At 33.9% G+C, this 21,128-nt stretch overlaps 1 protein-coding gene across 7 annotated transcripts; it reads right to left on the bottom strand.

The window, feature by feature from the left end:
* Positions 1-286: 286 nt before the first annotated feature.
* Positions 287-20,999, bottom strand: LOC145933000 (xanthine dehydrogenase/oxidase). Of its 7 annotated transcripts, XM_083032290.1 has the most exons (20): positions 20,203-20,441; positions 12,811-12,941; positions 12,414-12,463; positions 11,804-11,984; positions 11,407-11,538; positions 11,126-11,282; positions 10,678-10,885; positions 9,632-10,158; positions 9,270-9,567; positions 8,538-9,056; positions 8,140-8,323; positions 6,428-6,724; positions 5,521-5,956; positions 4,973-5,101; positions 4,716-4,846; positions 4,109-4,367; positions 3,863-3,959; positions 3,457-3,567; positions 2,800-2,871; positions 287-2,694 (listed from the first exon to the last, which is right to left on the bottom strand). In XM_083032290.1, the coding sequence occupies exons 2-19, from the start codon at positions 12,855-12,857 to the stop codon at positions 2,804-2,806; spliced, it is 3,831 nt and encodes a 1,276-aa protein (XP_082888416.1). In that variant the 5' UTR covers positions 12,858-12,941; positions 20,203-20,441; the 3' UTR covers positions 287-2,694; positions 2,800-2,803. The 7 variants fall into 7 exon arrangements, with proteins under 7 accessions (XP_082888416.1, XP_082888417.1, XP_082888418.1 ...); XM_083032291.1 differs by lacking the exon at positions 12,811-12,941 and adding an exon at positions 20,585-20,999 and having other exon boundaries at positions 287-2,871; positions 20,203-20,260; XM_083032292.1 differs by lacking the exon at positions 12,811-12,941 and adding an exon at positions 20,717-20,999 and having other exon boundaries at positions 287-2,871; positions 20,203-20,324.
* Between the last annotated feature and the right edge of the window lie 129 nt (positions 21,000-21,128).

The raw sequence follows: 21,128 nt of genomic DNA, 5'->3' as shown, positions 1-21,128 counted from the left end.
GCGTTTAGCAAAAATGGAAAATCGTTTACCTTACGATCATAATAATGATGTTAATGTGTGTGTGTATGTGTGTGTGTGGATGTGTGTGTGTGTGTGTGGATGTGTGTGTGTATGTGTGTGTGTGTATGCGTGTACTACTGTCGTTGATTCGTGACGCTGATTATTATTAATGGCAGCGTTTGCACGATGACCCGCCGGGTGTCATCGTTAAACGATTTCAATTACACAGGGCAGAGTGATCTCTGTATCGTATATGTGAGTGAGCGCGTAATGACGACAATGCCTTCTCGTTGTACAAATGTCGAGGGAAAAGATGAAGCGAGGAAGAAAGAAAAAAAAATCGTAATATCACACAATATCTTTTGCGGCGTATATTTACTTTAAGATATATAAACACACACACATACAAATCAGCATAGTGTTTTGCTGTAATGATAGGCGAGAAGAAATGAAAGAATACATATGCATAGAAATTCGTAGATAGTGTGGAAAAAAAGATGATATATATACACATATATATATATGGCTGTGTGTTGCGACACGCAAATATTAATCGAGTGGTGACTAAAGTCGCGGTTTTGGACGGGACTGTAATAAATCGAATGGATAGTTTAATTAGCATGAATTAGCAATTAATTAGCATAAATCTTGTATAAATTAATTTTATCAATTCTTCTTTAAATCTCAATTATATGTGCATGTATATATTTCATACGGGATGTTCAAAATCATGATACGCATTTTGAAGTATAGAAAATAGGAATCAAATTAAGAAAGGTCATGGCTATTTCATTCAGCATCGATATAGGAAGCTATTTGAAAAAGACTATTTTTTTCAAAGAGAGTAGAATATAAAGTATATAAATAATGAGAGAGATTTCTCTTAGCTACCAATTAATTTTCAACTTTAATTCCAATTAGGTTCTAATTACAGAGATATTTAGAGAAAATGAAAACTTTATAAAACTAGTCTAAATTCATATTCGTTGTAGAATCCGGAGAACATATGGCTCTGGTAAAAACAAAAAAAAATTAAACGCTCGTGTAAAGACGCAATCAATGTATCTCGCGTTACTCATTGTAATTATTTTCTTTAACGCATGCGCTCAGGCGTCGCACACGATATCGATTCTTTCATTACACCATAATTGTCCGAATAAGAGGACTAAGTGGTAGAAAAATAAGAGTTTCTGCAATTTATTGTGTGACACCGGTCTCGTCTGAGTCGCGCGACTTAAAGTCGTCACGGCCGCCTGCTTTCTCGTTCGACCACATATTTGGCGGCGAAAATCACAAAGCGCGAAATATATATATATATATATATATCACTATTCTCCATTCAAACAATAACGAAAGGGACCGCTCTACTTTCTATAGATAGTGTACACGGCGTTTAAGATAGTTTGCGACGTTTAGAGAGAAAAAAGAGAAGCGTATAAAGAGAGAGAGCGTTTGGTGTTCACTTAAAAAGAATCTTTACTCCGTCTACTCGTCTCTCTTCGTGGCGAATTCATTATCAGGAGGAGGGACGAGAACGACGGAGTACAGGATGTTAAGGACGAGGGATACATGCTCGTGCATCGCGGAACTAATTATCCGAGGAGGAAGGATCGATCTAATCTCGGGGAAATTCGAATCTCGATGCTGTATTAATTATCGCGAAAGAAAAACGATCTCTATCCTATGTATCTACAGGGAAATATTTCCCTGTAGACACATGTCGCAGCATCGAAATTTTATTTCTTCATGATCACGTCGGTCCTTTCGACTTCCTCCGCTATTTATGCTTAATGTTCGGTATATTTGTTACGCGCGCGCGCTAAGGATCTTTAATTATTAAGGCTGCGCGCTCTGAGTTAAGTTTGGCATGTTTCTCCCCTCCCCCCAGCCCTGCTCTCGCTCGTGTGTGAAACGCGACACACACACACATGAATAGCGATTATTCCGAGCGTAACGGGACGTCTTGAGAATGGCGCGAGTGGTGCCGCGGAAGGAAGCACACATTCCATGTTTTTCTCCGGATTTTGCGGCGAACGCAGGTTCGATGCACATTATTATACGTTAATCGAATCATTTTGCCGATGTCAAATATGCCATAATCTCGTTTCGTTCCGTTTTTTTATCTCTCCCCCAGCCCCCCTTCTTCTCATCCACCCTCAAGTGCAAATAATGCAAACGATGTCGACGTGTTTAACGTTTGATGCTACGTATATATGTACATACACATATATGTGTATGTTTATGTGTATGTATTATGTATACGTATATACATACGATAATCGTTGCTGTAGATTCTCTTGAGAGAGGTTAGGTAGGTTATATATATAGATTATATATATACTTATATTGAGAATTATTTATATATATATACGATTATCATTTCTCTCTCTTCGACATATACTTTATATTGTATTATCATTAATTACAAATTATACACCGCAGATATGTTGTTGTAATATTTACTATGTAGCACATCAATGGCGTTTAATAGAGAGTATTTATTGAAATTATTTACCATAAAACAAAAGTTGTGTGCCTTAGTTGTGTTATAAAAGCCTGTTAACTAATCTAATTACAAACATACGTATATTACACACTATCGCGCCGCCATAGTTACCCTGAAACCTCTTGTATCGGCGAAAACGCGGATGTTAAAATGCGTGTATTGTCTTGTAAGTCGCGTCTAAATTTATTCTGGATAGAGAAAGAGAATACGATTAGAGAGACGAACGACAATAACTATAGGATTTATTTTAAGCGCCGCGTTTATATATTAATATTCGCGCGCAAACGATTCACTTTTTCAGAGCACCATGTTGTCCTTGCTGGTTAAACTATTTAGAAGTATACGTTCGTTGGTGAATGGTCCATCTGCGAAAATTACGAGAGCGAATACAAATAATCGAGTATATATTAATATAATAATATACATTATAAGAATTTATATAATACAGGCTGAATCACGCGCGCTCTTAATTCGATGATCTAGAATATTTTTTTTAATTTTTCGTTGCAATTACGAAAGCTGTTATATTATTCGTTGTATGGCTTTGAATGGCACGAATAATATCAAATCATCGTGTAATCATCGCATATAATAGTTTGGAAGAAATAATAAAATGAAATTAATTGAATATCGGAAAAGTTCAATCGATTATCTCTTTCAAACTGTTACCTTTTTCTTCTTTCGATTGAGAAATTTATTAACAATCAAATCAGGCTTTATAAAGAAAGAATGAGAAACAAAAACAAATCAAGATGTAATAACACGATTAAAGAGAGATAATTCTATTAATATAAGCGCTACTCGAAGAGACACAATGGCGAGATTTAAACAATCTATACTTGTCGCAAAGATTGTAGTACATGTACATTCAAAGCCACCAAGTGAGCGATTCACCCTGTACATTATCAAGTATACGAGTATACACAGCCCCTTGCTTAAGAACAACTTACCCAATTGATACCAGGCGTCCGTATTTCCGGCATCCGTCCTGGCCGAGTTCAATGCTTTGCGGATCGCGATCGGAATTACACAACTCATGCAAAGCGGTGGCTCACCGGTCGCTACAAAGGGATATTCATGATTAATCGACAATCTGTAATTCTTTCGGATCTGCGTTTTTTTTTTTTTCACTTTTATCAGCCAAGAATGCTCGAGAGACAAAATTGTAATTTTTGTAGTTATTATATAATTCCGTTCAATTTGTCTAATTAAACTTTTAATTGTCAAGACGCATCTCTAAAAAAAAATTCTAGAATTTCTCTAAAGAAATTGGCGAAAAATTCTTCAATTATGCAGATCCTCTTTGATAATAAGATGCAAATCCGAAAGAATTAAATAAGCGGTTTCTGATCTTACCCTTTGAACGGAGGACACCGAGCCCGTTGCTCGAGTTCCTGACGAAGGACACGCGGAAGTCAACGGGAATATCCTTCGCTCCTGGCGGTTTATAGTTCTACAACGAGAATAGAATACTCGATAAGATAATTTAATCTCCCCTTTTAGGATTCTCGATGAATCGCGGGAAGAGATAGATCGCGTTTTTTTTTTTTTTTGGAGATATTAGAAACGTTACCGAAATCTCTCTCAATAAAGATCACGTACCCAAGTTCTGTCATTTGTCAATGCTCCTGTTTTAGGATCGTACACCAGATCCTCGGAAGTCCAGTATCCTATTCCCATCACGAAAGCACCCTCCACCTGACCGACGTCGATCTCCGGATTTAAACTCATACCAGCGTCTTCCATTAAGTCCACCCTTTTGACAATGTGCTGGCCAGTCAACAGATCGATTTCAACCTCGGCGATGGTGAGGCCGTAAATTTTGTAAGGCTTGAGCGTGTCATCGCGCGTGGGTGCGTACCTGGCGAGGTAAGTGCAACAATATTAAATAATAAATAAATAATAAATAAATAAGAGCAAATTACGATACATCATTTTTTTTCATTCTATATAAAATTGAATATCACTTAATGATCGAAATTGAATCGGAAAGTATTGATTACATTGTTTTAACAAAAAAATTACGAATGAAATATACATATATGTATATAAATTCTATTTTTCATCAATTATTATTACAAAAAAAGATTCTGTTTGAATAATTGATAGAATAATCGCGCGATACGATATTTTTGGAAATATATCAAAGGCGCTTAATGACGGTTCATGTGACTATTTTAAACTATATGTTAAAAAATGTTACGCTTACATAAATCGCGCGCATAAATCAACATCCTTTAGATAAGCTGCTAAAACGAGCTCCTTCCAACTCGGGTCTTTCAAGTCTTTCTTGATCGGCTCGAGTCTCTTTAAAAGTTCCTTGCAAGCCTGAATCGTGGACTGAAATCCATCGCACATTGGGTTCAATTATTATTATTAATCAATTTATAATAGTATTATTAATATGCATCGCGTCATTTTTCGGGAAAAGACTGAAGATGAGATTGAGATTAAATAATTTCTTACGTATGCGCAGCTTTCGCTGGTAACACTACCTCCGGTAACCGAGTTATTGGGTGTTACTATGTTATTGCTTGCTTTGACGCTGATTAACTTGAGGTCGATCCCCAGTGTGTAAGCTGCCACTTGAGCGACCTAAACCAGAGAACAAAATAAATCTCTTTATACACAGAGAGAATTTTCTCTTAGAATTTACCCTAAAAATCATGGTAATCGTAGGACAATATGATATGGAAAGAATTTTATGAGAATCTCTCTGATTAATATTTCTCACAATAAAAATAATAATATCTATCGCAATAAAATATAAAATATGTTTGATTAATTTTACTATGCAGTTTAGTAAAATTAATGTCAAACATATTTTAGATTTTATTGTGATAGATCAGGGTAAATTCTAAGAGAAAATTCTCTCCGTGTACAAATAGGGATAAAGTGCAGGCAAATAATTAATAATTAATCTTAATTTTTACACGCTGTAAAAAGCGTAAGTTATATAGCTTGAAACAATACATAATAGGGATTTGGGACATTTTTTTCTTACAATATTATACCTTGGTATTTATACCCTGGCCGCATTCGATCCCGCCGTGTGTCACGCAGACGGTCCCATCGCGCGCGCAAATCGACACCATGGCGTTGAATTGTCCCCAAAACATGAACGGATACATCATCGGCACCATAGCGATTCCCTTCTTCTTCCAACGATTCTCGTTGTTGAACGTGTCGACGGCTCGCTTTCGCATTTCGTAATCAGCTGATTTTGACAAGTCGCGCAATATTGTTTCCAGCATAGTTTTGTCGTCGTCGTTCATATTCGACAGTCTGACTTGCAGCGGATCTTTCTTCGTCACCCTCGCGATGTGCTCCATTATATGCTCGGTCAGGGCTAATCCTTCCGTAGAACCTGGTGCTCGAGCATACGTGTTCGACGGTATGTCAGTTTTTACCTCGTATCCGTTTAGGGTCCAAGTGTCGGTCACGTAACAGCTGTTATTATTCAAATATATAATATCTATAAATTAATATCTTCGTTATTTAAATTAATCTTCTGTCTCTTTTCTTCTCATTTGGATTTTACATGTGAAATTTTAATTAAAATTTAGTGAGTGATTTATAAATTTAGTGATTTAATTTATTTTTATAATAGTTTTCTCTCTTTTTCTCTTTAAACTCTTTTGTTCATTTGAAAAATATGTAATATTTATAAATTAGTATATTATCATTATATTTAAATTAATTTCTTGTTTTTTCCGCTCGTTGAAGTTTTGTATGAAACTTTGATTATAAAATTTATTTTTATATAATATTTTTCTCTCTTTTTCTTTAAACCTTTTTTCTGCTCGAAAGAAATATCAAAAAAATAAATTTTTTTTTAAACGCTGAGTTTTTTTGTTTAACAGATAAGAATTAAAATTTGAGGATAATATTACTTATATTATTCGCTATTTTGACACGTACTTAGCTATATGATGCGTTATTACCCAAGTGTGAGGCTCGTTGTAGTTGCAACCGTTGTTGCACCAGATTTTCGAATCAAGATACTGGATAACTCCTTCATCATCGACTCCGATCTCATATTCATTGCGTGTTGAAATTCTCTTGCCTAACGATTGCATGTTGCTCTCGATCGTCATGACGAAACGGGCCGGGCGATTTAATTTATGACATACAAGCGCGCAGGCACACGTGATCTGTGTATTGCGCGAAATTTTCCCCCCATATCCACCACCGATTCGTTTCACGCTGACATTGATACTGTCGAAAATTAAAGTTACTTGATTATTACGATAATTTAAAATGCCAAAACATTTTCCTCCCAAATTCTAATGACTAATTCATCAATTAAATACTAATTCATTAAATACTCATTCACCTTTTTAAAGGATTATTTAAAACGATTAATATTTTTTTACAGAAATCAGTTGATAACTGTCAAAAATATTAATCGAGTTTAAAGAATTGCAACATATTATTTAAAACATATTATTATTTTAACTTTTATAACATATTATTATATTAAAAATTAATTAGCAAATAAACGCTTTATCAGCTGATTTCTGTCAAAAAATATCAAAAAAATATTAATTGCAGATAAGGTATTATAACATAATATTTACATGTTTCTATATTTTAATTTTTATAACATTATTTTAAAATTTAAGTAGCAAATTTTTACTTTATTAATATTTTTTTGACAGGTATCAGCTGATTAAAGCGTCAATTTGCTAATTATTTTTTAAAATAATAATTTGGTATAAAAATTTAAATAATAATGTTTTAAATGATATGTTATAATTCTTTAAACTCGATTAATATTTTTGACAGAAATCAGCTGATAACTGTTAAAAATACGTATTTATATCTAAAATATAATATTATATATATATATATATATAAATATTTTTTGACAGAAATCAGCTGATTAAAGCGTTAATTTGCTAATTAAATTTTAAAATGTTTCAAAAATTAAAATAATATGTTTAAATAATATGTTATAGTTCTTTTAACTCGATTAATATTTTTCAGCTATCAGCTGATATCATAAAATATTATTCGAGTTTAAAGTATTATAACATATTATTTACAACATTATTACTATTATAACTTCTATAACATATTTTTATTTTAAAATTTAATTTAATTAAATCATTGAATAGTATCGAACGAAATATATTTGTGACTCTAATTAAAAAAATAATTATTGTCCTTAAAGATTGCTACGAAACTTTTATCGTTAATTTGAATTATGTTTCACTTCTATTCTTAATTTAATATATATATTACTTCTTAATTAAATGAATATATTACGCGAAAAAAGCTTTTCAAGATCTCTCATCGCGAAAAAAATATTAATAAAATATATGTATATATATTATTAAAAAATATTAATATAGAGAGCTAATTAAATTTTAAAAGAATAATATGCTATACAAATTAAAATAGCAATATGTTGAATAATATGTTATAATATCTTATCCTCGAATTCACTCATTGTCAGTTAACATGCTTTTTTTAGAGAGGGATAATTCAATTTTGTGATATATAGGAAGGAGATTAAGAACTTGTGTTTCGGATATACAGCTCTCATAAAGACATAAATTACGTTATCGCGAGGATTAATGGGGAAGTATGGTAACTAACCTCTCGTAGTAGGGAGATTAATGACTCACCTATTATTCTTGACATTAAGGCAATCCGCGATAGCTACTTGAATGTGGTCTATCCATTGCGAAGCTGGATAGACATCCATGCCATCCTCCACGGGAACGCATACGCAAGATTGAGTCTCCATAGTGTAATGATACTGAGTGCCCATCTTGAAGACACCCTTTATCACGTGTTTCGTATTCTCTCCTATGAAATAATGAAAAACCAAATTGGGAATGGCCACGTTTTTATATCAACTCTTTCTCAAACCCTGTCAAAATTTGCACAAGTTTCCAGATTATCAAATTCTATTTATCAATTAATTTAATATTTTTTTAGTTTATTTTCTAATATATCAAAAGGTTGTCTGAAATGTTGAAATCTTTAAACTTTAAACTCTATCTCAGCTAACAATTTCTACCTTTCTTCTTCGCTGGAACGCTCACGCCTAACACGACTCTACTATCGTCCTTCGCTGCGAGCGCGTCTTCGATGGTTATCACCGGTTTCCTCTTCAGCGACTCGCTGTACTCGATCTTAACCAATTTCGCAGCCTCGTTCGCTAGGTTCTGTGTCTCGGCGGCGATCACGCCGACCGGCTGACCAGCGAAGAGAACGTCCTCCTCGGCGAACAGAATTTCGTCGTGCATCAGCATCATCAGCTGACTGGCGGCCGAGGCGAACAGATTCTTGCCGGGCACGTCCTTGGCGCTGAAGAACGCCACCACCCCCTTCAAGGCCAGCGCCTTGCTCGCGTCTATCCTCTTGATCTTGCCGTTACCGATTTCCGTGGAGACGAAGGCGCAGAACACTTCTCCGGGATACGGTGGCAGATCGTTGCAATACTGAGCCTCCCCCGACGTCTGCTGGATCGCCTCCAGCTTTATCGTCGGCTTGTTCACCGGCCACGTATTCTTGTCCGAGTCGTAGTCCTGCGTACCTGAATGTTTTTTTTTCAATAAGCAATTATAGAACGATAAATCGTGATGCAATTTTTCTCGATAGATCGATTTGGTAGATCTATATCCCTCTATTATACATTTTTAATTTCAAAATTATTTGATCGTGAATATTTTTAATCGAACTTTCGCGAAATAAATTCTCGAGAACGCGAGGAAAGAAGAAAGATAATATATCTTCCTGATCATTCTACCTGAAGAGACCTCTCGTTCCAGGATAGTGCCGCCGCTGCGAAGCTTGGGATTCACGCTTTGCGGTTTGATGCTCAGCACAAACTTGTAGAACAATCCTTCGGCGAGGGTCTTGCGAAATTCCGGCGAATAGTCCGGTAACACGTGGTCAGGCTGCAGTTCATTGTGCAGCGTGTCCAGGGCGGTTTTCAGCGCGCTTTCGTTGAAGATCGATTTACCTATCAACACCTCCTCCGTGTTCTTTGCGTGTAGGAAGTGCTCGTTGATACCACCGAAGATGATGTTGGGCTTCTCCAGCACCTATTCGAGCGAAATCATCGTTTTAACGAATAATGAATGGTGAAATAATTTGAAATATGATTACCTTGCCATCGCCGCCGAGCTTGAAGAGGAAGCCAGCGTTGACGTGCGCGTGAGCATTCTGCGCCCTTGGCATGATCTTGTAAGATCTGTACTCGTAATCGTCGGACAGCGCCGGAAGTACCACGCTGTAGATGATCTTGTGCTTCATGTCGGTCTTGAGGAACTCCTGCAGCATCATGCTTTGCTTGCGCCCGGGTCCCTTGAGGATATGTATTTGGCTACCGGCGGTTTCCAACATCAGGAACAAGTCGGACGGAAATTCGTTGTGCGCGTGTTTGATCATCAAGTTGCCGGCGATGCTGCCGATGTTGCGTACCGGCACGCTGGCGATCAGATCGATGTGATGGGCCAGGTGACGCAGGTACTTGAATCCCGCCTCGGACGAGTACTTCTGGAAGGTCTCCATCGCCACGGTAAGTGATATATTCCCGCCCAGGGTTAAAGATTTATTGGTCTTCTCGATGCGACGCAGCTCCGGGATGTCGTTTATGTCGATGTAAAGATCGTTTTTGTTTGCGCGATAAACACCTACAATTTAGGTTCTTATAATTAGATATGTTGTGTTAAGTTATATTTAATTGGTGACACACTATATATAGAATATTTATTAAAATAACCCGAAATATACTGGATTTTAATATTGGAAGAGAAATCTTTATTAAACTTGAGAGGGAAGAGTATTTAGAAATGATGACAAAATATCTCACTTCTAGAATTTGTCGTTAAAAAATCATGCAATAGAAGTAAAATATACTCTATATATTGGCTTTTTATTCGCGTATGAGATATTTTTATTTTAACACTAGATTAGGCGATATTAATTTGAATTAATTTCAATAAGAAACAGACTTGTCAATAATTATAAAAGCAATATTGGTAATATATTTTATGACTAAGTGTTCTAAGCCCCATGTTTATATGTATGCAACACTTAATATTTATCCGAATAGATAACAATTCTAATTAAACATACTACGCTTCGTACTCTTTTGTTATAATAAATAATTGAATTTTGCATAAATAAGAAGAACTTCTCTTGGAAATTACCGTGCGCCGTATTGCCGCCGTTTAATATGTACGTAGCCTTCGGTTTCTCTTTAAATACCGCGAAAAGCTCGTCGATCGAGTAAACTTTATGGAATTCCGCATCTTCCAACTTTATATTCAACCTTATATTGTTGTTTGAATGTTTATCAGCGCAACTGTTTGTACATGGCAGTCCGTTCTTCGGGCACGTTTTAATGTCGTAAATTTCCTACAAAACATATATTATTTCACTTATAATCCGTATGTAAAAAATATTAAAAAAATAGTAAAAAATATATAAAAAATATTATATCTCAATAACAATAAAATAATAATAATTTGTTGGTATTATATCATAAGAATAGAATTCCAAATGTCATATAACGGCCGAATGAAACTCGTGAATAAAATTAATGAAACTGAAGCGAATAAAGTTTCGGCGATCGAAACTTTCCGATTGCGCAATTACCTCGATATCGAAAATATCCTTTTTTAGTGAGGGAGGCGCATCGCTGGCGTATCCTTTAAACGCTTCCAGAATCGGACGATAACCCGTGCATCGACAGATGTTGCTGCCGAACGAATTTTCGATCTCCTGCATCGTCAGTTTCTTGTCTTTCGTGAGACTGAAAGTAACGACACGTGGCATTAAACGACAGATATGTATAAACGAGCCAATATTTGCGCTCGAACGCGATGTTTGAATTAATTAAAAAGGGGATAATGCCTATTTTTCAAATTTCTTCGTACCTGTAAAAATTCATCACCATGCCGGGGGAGCAGTATCCGCATTGCGTGCCATTTTTTCCAGCTAGGGTAGCTTGAATCGAGTGATAGCCATCCTTTCTGTTTCCTACCCCCTCGATCGTCTGAATTGCCCACCTGCGAAATTATTCGATAAGAGATGCAAGACACGAAGATTCAAATCAGTCGCAATCTCGACGAGAAAGAAAGGTAAAGTCTAGATAAGATAAACAAAAAATATTTAATATCAAAGATAGAGGATCAAAATAAATAGAGAAGATTTGAAAAACGCGTTTATCGGAGATATATCAGTAAGCTAAATATTTGCCATGTAATTCCTTCTCTCGACGTAGTTGGCGAACTTTGATTACAAGTTCTCGATGAAATTACGTCGCATACGTACCCGTCGCAGATGAATATCGGTACGAGGCAAGAATTCACGGCCATTGTCTCCCCCTTGATTTCCGCAGCCACGATGCAGGCGCCGCAGCCACCCTCGTGGCACATGGCCTTTGTGCCGCGAAGTTTCGCATATTCGCGAATGTAAACGTTGAGGGACGTGTTCGCCGGTACGTCTCCCGAAACTGGAAGCGAGTTTACGATTATAAAAGCAACGTAAGAGAATTACACAATACGTACGAGCAAACGACATATATGCATGCGCAGTATCGACTTTAATTCAGAATGTCAGCATTCCCAAAGCTGTTATAATAATTAAATTTTCATAATAATTGAATGCTATATAGAGCTTCTATCGTGTTGCAATTAAATTTTCATAATTGAATGTAATCGTTATTGCTATATTATAATTAAACTTTCATTATTAAGTTCTATGATTTCCACCATCATAATGAGACCTTCGTAATTGAATCTTTATTATAATTTCAATTATTATATCGTTATAATTGTATAATTATTTATTTTGCTGTTTAACTCGAAACTTTTTTTCTTCTCTCATTTTTATAATTATACACACACATTATCTATAAATTATATTCGAAGAAAATACATACCCTCGTGTGGTACTCCATTAATCGTAAAGTTAACAGAGTTTTTGCTATCCCTGCAACGAAATGTCAAGTTATTATAAATTAAATAGAATTAATATTGTGGAATTGTGAAATTTTTCAGATTTTTTTTATTTATATTTTCGTACACTTGATATTAATAACATAAGTATGATAATAACAAAATAATTACAAATAGATATACTTTTCTTTTAGAATTTTCTTGTGAAATTTTTTTCTAAAAATAAAAAGAATTCGAGAGTCGAAAACTAAATTTGCACGAAGCTTTTTGCACTATGTTTTTGTGTTTGTCGCATTTATATACGCATAAAATATATAGGTCAGCATATATTATAAAACATTTTAAAGAGATAATAATTATTTGACGATGGTAAAAACTTACCCTGCACTTTTTTTACAGGAAAAACTTAACATTGATGTTTTTGACATTGTCGATTATATAATCGTGCCAATGTGTGTACGAATGGGTAATCAATCCTTCGTCCACTAGATTCTTATATGATATACGAGCGCCTTTCGAAAATAATAACACACGCAAAAATTATAATTATCAGATACAACTATTTGTTTGAAGAAAAGCGAGGTTTACGTATAGCGACGATGATAAGATTATGCGTGGATAAACTAGTATATTAGAAATAATAAATGTTTGAAATTGTGCTCGTCATTGTAAATTGAAATGATTTATTGCATGATTGTAATACACAAAGCGTAAAAAGCGTTTTCCGCTGATGAACGATTGAAATTATCAACTTTCATTAAGCAAACAAACATATAAAATTTTTGCCTTGACTACATATATTGGTAAATGAAAGCGATATGTACAAGAAGGTCATTTAGTGATTCTGTTTTATACGCGGCTCGCATATTATTTCTTAAATCTGCTTTTTATTTATTCTTCGCTGCTGAGGGAAATCGTCGAGAGAAAAACTGTTTTGTTCTCTCAGTAAATAGCTATATCGCGACGAGTTGTGAGATTTATATATCCTAGTAAAAACTACTAACAATAAGTATGCTGTCATTTACGAAGCTTGTTGAGGGCAAATTTTGTTTCCCGGCAAGTAAGAGAGACCTTTTATTTTCATAAACAGAAGGTATAGTTTATTAGTTTATATATATATATACTGTTTTACAAAGAACACTTGAAAAAGGAACCTTTACGTGCAAAATAAAAATGCAGCTCTACGCAACGCAACGTGACGCGAAACTCTATCACACGCAGCGGAAGAAGAAGGCAGATAAAAAAAACGGAAACGAATAGAGCCATCTAAGACAAAAAATCACCAGATATAAAGATGCGCACGCACACTACTTCTTTTGATCGCGAAAAACTACCTTAACAAAGCTGATTATACGTAATAGCCCTCGTGTTTCCAGACAGCAAATTGATTATTACTATATAGATTATGATTGCATAACGTGTATCATGAAATAAATATTAATAATTTTTTGTAACAATTATTACATCTTTGCACTGCATAAATATTCTCTCTCTCACTTCTCTCTCTCTCTCTCTCTTTACGGAATAATTTTCACATATCTTAATTTGTATATGATAACTTTGCGATACAATATCTGGAGATATTAATAATATTTTATTATCATCAGGCATCAATGCTGTTTTGTTTTATTCTTATAACAGTGGCATTTTCAAAAATTTTAATTACTTTTTTTCAGTGCACTTGGAGAAGTTATTATTTATTACAAAATATATGTAGTGGGTTTTTGTTATTAAAATGCATATATATAAATATTTAATTAATTTATGCATTCATATTACACTTTGTTGGATAAAACAATTTTAATATGGAAACATGCTAATAAATTATATATATATATATAAATATATGTGAGTTTTATAATTTTAATTTTCAATTGTGTAATTTTTCGACATCACATTTGTAGAGAAAGCAGATTTAATATAGAACTAATAAGATATAGATTTTTAAAAAATAATAGTTTTTTGTACGATGACTTTTTTAATGGATGGGTGCACTTGGCATTTTTTTTATAAAGCTTACATAAGATGAAGATATTTTTAGCAATGATCTCAAAGTCAATCTACACGTTTGCACAGTGCAACGATGCAGTGCGAAATAAATTCACTATACAGATAAGATAAAAATAGTAATGACTTGCTGAAACGAGATATAGATTTATATCAAATGCAATGCGAGTCCAATATAGCAAGAAATTTTGTACGGTTGTATACAATGATAAACACGAGTTTTAAGTTATTAACAAATTGTTTAAAATTATTTATAATCGGATAATACATATAGTCAATATAATAGTTAATTTTACATCGGTGTAATACACTCATATAAATTATATAAAGTTTTATATTTAACGTGTGTGTATATATATTTTATAGAATAATCTATTTATTATTTGAAGATAATATAAATAATTTATACTATTTCCATCGCTTCTCTTCTTGTCTTTTAATCAATCATTAATCAATTAATCAATTAATCAATGTCTCTTTTTCTCTCTTCTTTCTTTTTTCTCTTATCTTCTATCTAGATTTTATACTCATATTTTATGTATTAAAATATATATATCCATCTCTCAAATAAATATATATAAATATTCTACAAAATATTGTGACGTTAATATAAAATTTTATAAAATTCATCTCACGAGTTTGGGGGTATAAAATTACACTATTACACTGACTATTTATGCAATATGTTAGCAAATATGTAATAATAACATTTAACAGAGTGTTACAACTGTAGAATTAGAAACTAAGCAAATGGGTCAGGTACTGCATACAGCTATTCGGCATTTAATTAAATCGAAGAAATCGTGACTCGTTATGCTCTCACAAATTCACCTGGTTATATACACAAATAAGTGAAGAATAATGATATCGCAGAAAACTTATCGTTTATTTGTAGTTTTATCTTCGTCAAACCTGGAAGTTTATTTACATGTTTGTGGAGCAAACATTATTTCTTGGAGTGGAACTTGGGGTGTGAAAGAAGGAACACTCTATCTATTAAACCTATAATTGTGCCTCTTTTTTGGCACAATGGGTGCTGTGACAAAAAGTTCAAGTATCTTCCCGAGTATGTGGGTTTATGAAAACAGTCAAAAGTTAAAAAATTGTTGTCGAGAGTCATATATTTGAAATATCTTGTGTGAGGATCTTACAGCAAAAGTAGTAGTGACGTGACGATTTTCTCTAAATATTGTGATGAAGGTTGCACCCGAGTATACATATAACCGACGAGAGACTTACCTAATACACTTTGAATTATGCGCCGCGTATGATTAACGATCGTGATTAACTAATAATGAGGCAATTTTTTTCTTCCCCGTAATTTGACGCTCATTTTGTTATTGGAAAATCGACGGTAAATGCGGAATCTTGTTTCGCGTAGCATGTCATTAGCGCGTCATCCACAATTATTTTATTTCATTGCCATATATATGTATGTAATGTAGTAAGATCACGCGTGCAGTATCGTTAATGTTGTACGTGGAAATTCTGCACGGTCATTTATTACGCCGAACATTGTAACATTTTGAGATATACCGGTATCTAACATCCGCGCGCACGACGCGTCTAATCTCGATGTAAATGTGTGATTTCGTAACGTAATTATAGCACCGATGCTTGAAGCGCGCTACTGAAAACTTTGACTTAATCTCAGCGGAAATTCTTTTTTTTTAAACCTATTACGGAGTTTTATATTTTGGAAATTTCGTATTAACTTTACAATCTTTGGATTGCTCTTTCTTGCTCATATTTTTTTGTGTATTTGTTTCAACTCTATACGATGAGATATTTGAATTAAATAAAGTATTGTGCTTTCTAACTAAGAAAGAATTTAGATACTTTAATTATTATGTTAAAAATATATGTATTATTATTTATTTCAACGAGATAATATATACATATACAGATATATATATATAAGAATAAATTTTGAATAGCAAGAGAGTTTCAAAATATTTTAATTAAAAAAGGCTTATATCTTGTATTAAAGCATTTTTAATTGAAATGTTTTTATTTTTATTTTTATTTATATATAGTTAATCGCATTATGGCACATAACTTATTGATTTATGGCTTACATAAAGCACTGAAAAATTAAATACAAAAGACAATTCTACGAAGAGCGGAACATGATTAACTTAATGCGTATATTATTTTTTGTTTTCACTTGAAAATGATTATAAATTTGCTACTGCAATGTATAACCGGTTTTTTTTTTTTGTAGAACTTGTTGCGATATACATCGAGTGTGCAGTTTTTCCAATGTTTGTTTTCAACGCTCGACATTGTATCGGTTTTCTCCTCACTTTTCCAAGGCTTTGCATAGACGAGCGGACATGCGATTGTTAAACAATTAATTCGTATCAAAAATTGATATCGATGTTACATACATCTCGAATCAATTCAATTCTCGATGTTATAAATATAGTCAAATGTATTGAATATCTGATATGTTATAGAAAAACAATTTTTCTCATATTTATGTCATCGCGAAATTTAGATTCACACAGGGAGAAATATGTTACATCAATTTTAATTTTTTATAATTATTCTCGATGTATCGGCATTCTCTAAATATTTAATTAAGAACAAATATCCCCCGAAAGTTTTTTTGCGCGTTAAAAAGCAAACAGGATACGAATTGCAACGTTACATTATACATACAAATTCCGTTTTGTAATCCAAGCTTTAGAAAGAAAATAGCAGCTGACTCCCCCCGTAAATAAATACATCCGTCGTCTACGCTAAGTCATCTTTTTTTAACGAAGCTTTTCGTATATCTCGATATCTGTGCATCTGCATTGTACATATGCATCATGCTAAATCGATGCTTGGACGGCTCAATGTTTCAACTACTTTCGAGCATTCGATTTCGCTCGGTGACTTGTTTCGTATGTCAGCTTCACCGTTTTCCATCCCACTAAAAGCGTAGACAATACTATCGACTTTATTTTAGGTTCGACGATTCGAAATATATCGCTGCGGTAATCTTTGAAGGTTTCCTATGATCGGTAAACTAAAATGAGCAGATATTTATGATGAAAAAAAAGAGGATATTAAAGTGTTTCATTTCGAATGGAAAATGGAAAACGAGTATTGATTTTAATAAAAATAGCATGCTTCTTTTCTTCTTCCTTGAATTAATGGCACCGAGCGGGTAATAAAAGTTCCACTCAGAAACAGGTGGTAAGTTTCTACACATCTTGCACGTAAATCATGAAAAATAAAGCTTAAAAATCTTGTAGTTATCCGTTTAGTGTGTAATAATAACTTGAGTCTATATAATTGGTTTAATTCGCGATTATTCGAGATAGGAAATCTTTTCTGAGATTTAAGTGGCATTGATTGAATGAAATTCAATCTTGCGACTATAAACAGATTAAATATAATACTTGAGGATTTGATATGCGTTAACAAAAATTGAACAAAATTTAGACAAAGGACATTTGGAAACGTTTCTGTTCATGAACGATAATGGATTCCCTAAAGATAGCGAGTATCAATGAAGTTAAGATAATAAGATGTGGTATTTTCTTCATTGACATAGTGTATTCTCTCATCGCTCATAAATGTCAAATTCTCGGTCTATTTCAAGAAGTGCGACCTCTTGAAAATATTATTGGCATAAGTGGACTAGTCAAACTAATCACACAAGCGGATCATCAGATATATCTCGGTATTTTAATTTAAGGCGTTCTTACAAAACTGGTTTCTCACGAAACTGGCAAAATAAACCGATTAGCCATCGATCGTCTGAAAAGAAGATGAAGTTGCAAAATGCGAGGCATTTCATATTTTTTTTTTCTTAATCACGCATACATTCTGATTACATAATCTCGTGAATACGTTTCTTTGTTTATATTTCTATTGCATGAGAAATCTTTAGCGACTTAAAAAACAAATGAAAACAATAGAACTGATAATTAAACGACGTTTCGCGCTCAAAAAAATTGCACAAGGACAAAAGTCATATTTTACGTATTTTTATCGTTCTTAAATAAGTGAAAATACTTTTATTTCTTTACGTTTTTTTTTTTTCTATTTTACGTAAGCTATTTTTATGACAAAACAGAACTAGGACAAACAGAAAAGAATAAGAATAGGACAAAAGAAGTAGAAATTAAAACGATATTGCACTCAGCGATATTAAAATCACACAACATGATAATACAAAGTAGATATCATGTTATATCGCGGGGGCACAACCCACGTTTCCTTTGAATCTTTCTGTCACGAAAACAATTATCATGACGAGACAAAGATAGCGCAAATAAAAAAATATATGAAAAAGAAGCGGAAGAAGATAGAAATATTGAATGATGTTGAGCATTCAATGCTAATCTTGCATAAAATTAACACGATACGAATAACATTGTGAAACAAGTATTTTAATCGCGCAAATTTTTATAAAGGAACCTGATTAAACAATCGGAAGAAATAAAAATATAGCAGATATGGAACTTCTCTATAAATAATAATTACCCTAAAATTGCACACTGTAACATTATAAGTCAGCCGGTATCATTGTTATACCAATTAGTGTTTATTATTACAAATATAAAAAGAGACAAAAATACGTACATATATATTTATATCTGTAACGTCGTCAGCGAAATTAAATATCCTAATAATCACATAAGAAGACATATCTACTCATGTTCTTATTCTTATTTCCTTTACACGACTCTTTTAATAAATGATGACTCCTTGGCAATTCAGCTGGTCTTAGATATGTCCCTGTACTCGTTTAAATGGAAATTGCCATCCACTTGGTGCCAACCAAGGAAAAAGAGGAAGAGAAGATGTCTTGCTTCTCAAATCGGTGACTCGCTGTTCACTCATCGATGCCAATCAAACCCGAAGAAAAAGACAATCACGGATCCGTGACGATTTTCTTACACAAGTCATATTCATACTTTGATCGTGCTTTGTTATAAGCGTAAACACGTTTATTGTTTTTGCGTTTCTATCTTACGCAAGTCATATTCGTGACAAAACAGAACTTGGATGAACAGAAAGAATAAGAATAGAGCGAAGGAAGTAGGATTAAAATCACACAACATGATATTACGAAGATATCACTGTTATATCGCAGGGGCGCAACCCACGTTTATTCTTTTGAATATTTTCGTCACGAAAGCGATTATCATGATGAGACAAAAGTAAAGACAAACGGAAAGAAATACAAAGAAGAAGCGAAGGAAATAGAAATTGAACGATGTTGCGCATTTAACAATGTTAATTTAATCTTGCGTTAAAATAGTACAATGCGAATAACATAAGCAAGGCAAATATATTATACACACTTTTTGATTGTGCAAATTTTCACGAAGAGACATGACCGAACAATCGAGAGAAATAAAAACAAGGCGGATAATCTTCTTTGTGAGAAAAGTTAAAATTGCACACACAATGTAACACTATGAGTCAGTATATATCATTGTTAAGTGCTTATTATGACAAACGCAGCATCACTTCGTCGCAGCACATATGATATTATCAATGATAGAATCAATAGGTCTGTGCGACTTGATTATCGTAGCATCGTTAGTGTTCACAGTTGATGTAATTAAGGTGAGTTCAATGGAATGATTATCGATAAATTTCGATGCGAAAATCATCGAGAGAACTCAACGAAATTACAGAGCTCGTTAGCAATCGATCGACGCGACGAGGAATTATATTATTGTGACGAAGAAAGACACAGGGACTCGAGAGATGACTCTTACTTTAATATTGCTCTAACCCACTTGCACATTGACTTACCACGATATGTCAGTACTGGTAGCTGCGCCCATTGCTGATGCCGAAAACCCGTATCCGACTATGCAATTTGTTGCAACAATTTGATTGCTGCGATAAATTGCAGCAATTTTTTCTATATCACACTATGCAATTTTGAGACGCAATTTAGTTGCAGTGATTGCACAAGATTTAGATCCAGTTCTAATTCTAGCAACTAGTTGCATACAACTAATTTTTTACAAATTGAAAATAGATAAATTCTAAAAACATGTTTTTGTTATATACATATTTGCTTTAAAAAGAGACAATAGTATTTTATATGTTGCAACATAATTTTAATATTTTATTCTATAGTTGACAGTAGTCCAGTTTACTTTATTTTAGTTGTTTGTAGTGTGATTACATTCAAATAATTGCTGCAACCTGCAACCTAGTTAGTTGCGGCAATTAAGTAGCTGCAATAAGTCGCACGAAAAATTGCATTATCAGATACAGGCTTAAGAATGATGCGACGACTCTGTCGTCGTTAACTGACTTATAGACAGTCTCTCACAGACTTGAATTGACAATTTTTCTCTCTTCTTCTTCTTCTTCTTCTTAATTCTTCGAACGGTCACTGTGACCAGTCCGTGCAACCATGATCAAGCGTCGAGTCGACTGTCAACTATAAGTGAACGAAACTGGACGCGAATCGCGATTTCCCGACTCGCGACTCTACTGCACTCGGGTTTAAAATGATTGCACGTAACCGGTTCGCATTTATCCTCTCGAGTCGGGCCCCTACCACGTACAGTTCGCCCCAGGAGGAAGCCAGTGGGAAATGCAATGCTTATATACTGCAGGTATTATGATTATCACAGTTCCTTCTGGGGGTTATTCGCGCTATTGTTTTATTGCCGCGTTCTGTGGAGTTTCATCACATCCGTGAGAGAAGGGAAACTCGCGAT

The sequence above is a fragment of the Prenolepis imparis genome, unplaced genomic scaffold, assembly GCF_030444845.1.
Source record: "Prenolepis imparis isolate NDT839.2.m4 unplaced genomic scaffold, iyPreImpa1.0 SCAF_2, whole genome shotgun sequence".
NCBI classification, from domain to species: Eukaryota; Metazoa; Arthropoda; class Insecta; order Hymenoptera; family Formicidae; genus Prenolepis; species Prenolepis imparis.
This window is presented reverse-complemented; position numbering and strand designations above follow the sequence as displayed.

Coding starts and splice junctions, on each gene's coding strand:
- LOC145933000 (XM_083032288.1), bottom strand. CDS start 12,857: ATGTCAAAAACATCAATGTTAAGTTTTTCCTGTAAAAAAAGTGCAGG. Junction 11,539..11,803: donor CCGATATTCATCTGCGACGG/GTACGTATGCGA, acceptor ATAATTTCGCAG/GTGGGCAATTCAGACGATCG. Junction 9,568..9,631: donor AGCTCGGCGGCGATGGCAAG/GTAATCATATTT, acceptor TCGCTCGAATAG/GTGCTGGAGAAGCCCAACAT.